Genomic DNA, 6,000 nt, shown 5'->3' on the forward strand with positions numbered 1-6,000 from the left:
AGATTGTTATGCATATGTCATTCTGTATAACGGATGGCATGTCCTGGCTAACAGAGATTTTTTGTTATCCAAGAATGATATGTTATCCAGGAATGACATAACAAATATTTTTCTTTATAATCAGGCACTTACTTAACCACCTATGGAAAACTACATCTTAGCTATCATTACTTTAAGGTAATCTTTTAGATCAAATAGATAGTTATTGGTAACACTTTATTTTACAGTGTCCTTATGTATGTTACATGTACCGTAGTAATAACAGTAAATTATGCACAATTACATGCAACTAACCCTCAACCAAATCCTAATCCTACCCTAACCCTATAGTTAGTACATGAAGTTAATTAATATTACTCAGTACTTAAATGTATAATTATATAACCTATTTAATTATGTAACCTAGTTTTTTTTTTTATATAAAAACATTATACATGTTTTATTAGTGTTATCCAAAAGGACACAAGATATTGCTACAAAGTGCACCAGTGACCGAAAATGTCCAAATATCAACATTTTATGTCACTTTAGTGACGCTTACTGACCTTTGCACATGTTCTGGTGCTCCTTCATGGTCTTCTTTTTGAAACAATATTATGTCACATGACATACCAAAATGCATTATGGTCCAAAATGGTCATTGATGTCTGTTATCCAGGAATGACATTAGAGAAATCACAATTTGGAGACAAAAGTCTTTCTGTCATAAAAATGTAAATAAGCTTAGTATTATCACTATTTTTGTAGGTATCATTGAAAACATCAATAGAATTATGCCCAAGTAGATTTTAAATACTTTTATTTATATTTTTTACATTTTTGTCATATTTTTGTATTCAGATTTTAAGCCGGGACAGTTAGCCGGAATGACATTTTGGGACTTTTGAGTTCAGTAGTTCCTTAAGGATTAATTATTTATTATGAATTCTCACATGAGTAATTAAAGAGGGGGAAGTTGAGTCATTTAATGAAGTGCATTTAAAAATGTATCTTTTTTTATATATATATTTTTACAATATTATGAATATGCTTTGGACACCAGAATTGACACACCACGTCATTGACCCAGATGTTAACTTCAAAACTAACTAAAAGCCACAGAAATCCTATTTTGATTTCATAAAGTCTTTATGAAAAAAATTATAATATGTGTGTTATAGGTTGTCAGTGTGGTGTGCTCTCAGTTCTTACTCATCTCATCATAAGGGTCAAGCATCGGCACGACAGCGCAAGAGACAACGTGAGGATATAGAGGTTTGTTACACTGTTTCTTACACAGCTTATGTTTTAAATTGCCTCTATTATGCTTTTGTAAAGATTCCTAATTTTGGTTTGGATGTCTCCTACTAGGGGACCTAATAGGTTTACATGCATATAAGGTCAAAAAACACCTACACTTTTTCATTATATATATATATATATATATATATATATATATATATATATATATATATATATATATATTATATATATTCCAGCATCACTTCCTTTCTCACAGTGTCTGAAAAGGTTCGATAAAGGATTTGGTCTCTCTAAACCCTCTCCTTTCAGAGAGCCTACTCTGCTCTGATTGGTCAGAATGCCCAGTCTGTTGTGATTCGTCTACCGCTTATAGCGTGTGTCAGTAAGGAAATGCCTATTTGAATGACTGTATCTAAATTTCTGCTCCAGAGGCTTCCTTAGCACTTGAGCCACGGTGAAATGAACAGTTACAATTTTACCAAATCAATTTGAGCCCGGGTCCTCTTCCTTGATAATTGCTTGCTAAGTGGATTTGCTTTCACAGCGCAGAAAACTGCATCTTCTCGACATGTCGACAACAAGAAACTAATCTCTTCCAGTCCTCGGCTACAACTGGTGTTTGAGGACGGGTCAAAGTAGACGTTGTTCGCGGGCAGCCTATGAAGACCATAGGCTGGCATTATACAAATTTGTTACAAACCTACGTAGGTCTGGACAGGAAGTAAGACAGTTTCAGGCAGTTCAAAATCAATCTTTTTTTTTCTTTGGGAGACAGATAATAACTCCATTTATTGTTTACTTTGATCTTTAGAACTTTTCAGACCTTTACATTCACAAACATCTGTATTACACACTACATGAAAGGTAATGTGTGAAAAAGCATAATGGGGCACTTTAACTGAACTCAGTCATGCTGTGTATGCTTACAGACATTTGCATAATTAACACATGTATGTCTTACCCCTTTAGCACATACTTCTTAAAACTTGATTCTTCTTAAAAATTTAAGTCTCACTCATTGTTCTCTCATTGGTTATAGGACTACACCAGCCTGTTCCCTTTGGATGACACACAGCCATCTAAACTGATGCGTCTGCTTAGCTCCAATGAGGACGAGACTGTCATGCTGTCCAGTCCAGGTCATTTCCTGCCTGCCCCACTTAACACAAGCTGCACAAAAAACAGCAACTGCATTATAATCACGTCCATCTGAGGATTAATGTGCAATTTTTATCTGTCAGTCAATCTAGAAACTTGTTAACCAAATCTGCCTATGCTGCAATAATAGTAAGATGTCAATTTTGCAGAAAAATCCCCACAAAAATGCAACATAGCTTGCGATAGTTTTGAGCTTCCTGTGGCAGTATCACTCAATATGCCCATGACACAATGGATGGAACTAATTTTCCAAAAATAATTTGCCAAAGACAAACCAAAAAACATTTTTGTTCATTTCCTTCATTTAGAATAAGATGATTTGCTGAATTCATGCAAATATTTTTAAACGCCTTTAAGATTACTGTTACTTCACTTAAAATAGACTTTTTTTTTTTTCCTCCCTGTTCTAATCTTGTACTAATCTGGACAATGATTGAAACTTTGAATTGGTAGCACTTCTCACATTATTGTCTTTTTAGGGTGAATCGCTTGTTGCATTCCTCATTTGTAAGCCACTTTGGATAAAAGCATCTGCTCAATGAATAAACGTAAATGGACAGATTGAAAAGAGAAAGTGAGAATATCGAGAGAACCGTATTGTTATAAGAAGTTTCTGGAAGCATTGACTATTTTGGCACTTTCACTAAAAAAGGAGGAAGAGCTGAAAATGAAAGTGTTGATTTTATTCATGCAGTAAACCGAGAAAGGGAAGTATAGTGAAATCCGCTTTGATAGCCACTGTGACATAGTACACTTTTTTTACGGTTTCTACGTATGTTACAACATTTTGGTCTGTTAAAACTGACACTAAATAAACTGATGTTATCCTTCTAGGTGACCGTTCCATGAGCACTTCACTGTCTGCCTCTCAGCTTCACACCGTCAATATGAGAGATCCTCTCAACAGAGTGCTAGGTTTGTGCTGCATATCTGATGAACATTTACTCCCACTGTATAGATTAAATAACCACTGCACTACCTCTTACAAGCCGTGCTTACAAGCAGATTCTTGTCTCTCTTTTTTCTTTCTAGCAAATCTGTTCCTGTTGATTTCCTCTCTTTTGGGGTCTAAGACAGCAGGCCCTCACACACAGTTTGTTCAGAGCTTTATCGAGGAGTGTGTGGAGTGCTCAGAACAGGGCAGCCGGGGCAGTATCTTGCAATTTTTGCCCTTTACCATGGTGAGGGAATCATCTACAGTACTATACATGCACAACACACACACACTGATATACATTCAGCATTCTGGTAAAGCTGCACAATTAATCGTATTTGAATCATGATTAAAATTTCTGCTTCTCTTACTTAAATTGGTATAATCGTCTGCGATATTTGCCTGCTTGATATTTATAATTTGACATTGCTGATATCTTGCCTTGCTTTGGTCACCAGATGTCAAGAGTTTAAATCCCCCCCCCCCCCCCAATCAGAGCTTTTCTGTGGATACATTTCTGCCCAGTGTTTTACTCAATCTTCCCAACCTGGCAACCATGTGCACATGCTCTCTCTGCACTGCATAAAGCGCTAATGATCTGAAAACACTGACAAACATGTTTGTTGGAGTTTAGTGATCTTCATTGTGATTATTCTGCTCAAAAGAAAGCTTAATACAGCCAAACTGTGTTCATTCATGGGGCCGCTTGTGCTATTTGCTATGACTAAATCTGGGATCAACACATTCTCAGTGACTGACTATAATAAATCCAAACAAAAACTTGACTATGTTTGCAATTGTGGATGCACTTGTGCAACCTCTGTGCTACAATACAAAGTTTTGTTGTTTTAATAGGAAAAAATGAACAATTTGGAATATCTGGAATTAATATTAAGAATTAAGGTTTTACCATTTTTCATAATGTTGAGTGTGTGTTGATGTAAATAATACATATAATAATTCAGGAAACTAGATGAGAGGAAATAAACCCTGCGTATGAGTTGGCGTTCTCTTGATTTGTGCTTATATGAATGTGCAAAAATTCGAATGAAATGTAAAAAGAAATGGTAACACTTTATTTACATTAAATTGTGCATATTTGCATGCAATTACCACTAAACTAAAGTGAAACCCAATATTAAGTACATGTTGTTAATTGATATTACTCAGTACTTAAATAAATAATTACACTGTAACAAGGACAACGTAAAATAAAGTGTAACCAAAGAAAATTCTCAAATGAGAAGTCTTGATCAATAATCAAAATCGGTTACACTTTGTTTTAAGGTGTCATTGTTACTGTGTAATTATACATTTAAGTACTGAGTAATATTAATTAACAACATGTACTTACTATAGGGTAGGGTTTGGTTTAGAGTTAGTTGCATGGAATTGTGCATAATTAACAGTTATTATTACTACAGTAAGTACATTGGAAGGACACTGAAAAAAAGTTTTCTCAATCTTCTTTTTTTTTATTGGCTTAAATTATTATTATCAGTTAAAATTATCGTTCAGCTCTAAATTTTAGTATGGAAAACCTTCACTTTTTGAATATGTCTTCACAGATTTCAGAACTGGTGAAGCTTCAGGCACTTGCAAAACCCAAAACTGTGCTGTCCATCACAGACTTGAGCCTTCCCCTGGGCCGGAGGATGGCAGCTAAAGCCATCGCTGCTCTATAGAGGACATTCACTCCAGCACGCCTATAGGAATATGTGCTTTTGATGGGTGTGCAAGAGTGAGGAAACCGCTACGACCTCCCTTCCCAAAAGAATCATTTCTCATCATCTACATAGGCTTCCAGTAATCACTGGGGGTTGGGGTGGGTTGTGATGTTGCGTTTACGTCTGTCGTCTTGAGGACAGCTCAGTGTTAGTTCTGATTTGAGACACAGAGTAGCTGGCAGCTGACTGTTCACATTAATTTGACATATATTTCCATCACTCAGAAGTGGAAACATAAAGTAACATTGTGGTGTAATGTTTGTTTTTATATACGTTTTAACAGTTCATGCATTATTGCCTGTTGACAACTTTTTTGTGTTTTTATAAACAATGACTGTGATTTGGATTTCCTGCAAAATACGAGAACTCTAAAATTGTATATTTTTACTAAAATTCCAATAAAATGGTAAAATTGTTAGAGATGTTGCTTCTCATTGAAGTGTCTTTTTAAAATTTTGTCTTGACATGTTGCACACTACGCCTGTCAACAAACATGAGCAAAAGTGTTTGTTCAGCAGCGGATACTTATTAAATTTCCACTGAACATTCAGAATCATCTCTGGTTTCACATTAAGATATATCTGTCTGTGGATAATATGTACCGTTAGATATTATCTGTGTTCATTGGAAAAACTAATGGGAGGGGTGTATTTTAGCATTAGTTGGCCACCTTTTCTCAATCTGCCCGAATTTAATTCTTTGATTGAAATAATACATTTACAAAATGTATTTTTCATTGTTTCAAATTTCCTTTATACATCTATAAATATACACTGCCCAGCCAAAAAGAAAGTCGCTCTTTGGATTTAAACAGAAAAAACAAGTCTTATGAAATTTTAAACTGTGAAAGAACGGTTGAGGGTGTATAAAATAATTTTCATACATGAATTGGCACATCTGAGTCCAGACCTTAAATTCATTGAACGTCTTTGGGATGTG

At 35.0% G+C, this 6,000-nt stretch overlaps 1 protein-coding gene across 3 annotated transcripts in view; it reads left to right on the forward strand.

The window, feature by feature from the left end:
• The window catches only part of med24 (mediator complex subunit 24), a 28,704-nt gene extending 23,225 nt beyond the window's left edge, over window positions 1–5,479 (forward strand). For all 3 annotated transcript variants that reach the window (XM_081393232.1, XM_081393234.1, XM_081393233.1), the window contains exons 22-26: window positions 1,161–1,254; window positions 2,282–2,381; window positions 3,235–3,315; window positions 3,433–3,581; window positions 4,903–5,479. In XM_081393232.1, the coding sequence (XP_081249358.1) occupies window positions 1,161–1,254; window positions 2,282–2,381; window positions 3,235–3,315; window positions 3,433–3,581; window positions 4,903–5,019 (541 nt within the window). In that variant the 3' untranslated portion in view covers window positions 5,020–5,479. The remainder of the gene's footprint in view (window positions 1–1,160; window positions 1,255–2,281; window positions 2,382–3,234; window positions 3,316–3,432; window positions 3,582–4,902) is intronic.
• The last annotated feature ends 521 nt before the right edge of the window (window positions 5,480–6,000 follow it).

The sequence above is a fragment of the Scardinius erythrophthalmus genome (assembly GCF_964197995.2).
Source record: "Scardinius erythrophthalmus genome assembly, chromosome: 18".
Taxonomy (NCBI): domain Eukaryota; kingdom Metazoa; phylum Chordata; class Actinopteri; order Cypriniformes; family Leuciscidae; genus Scardinius; species Scardinius erythrophthalmus.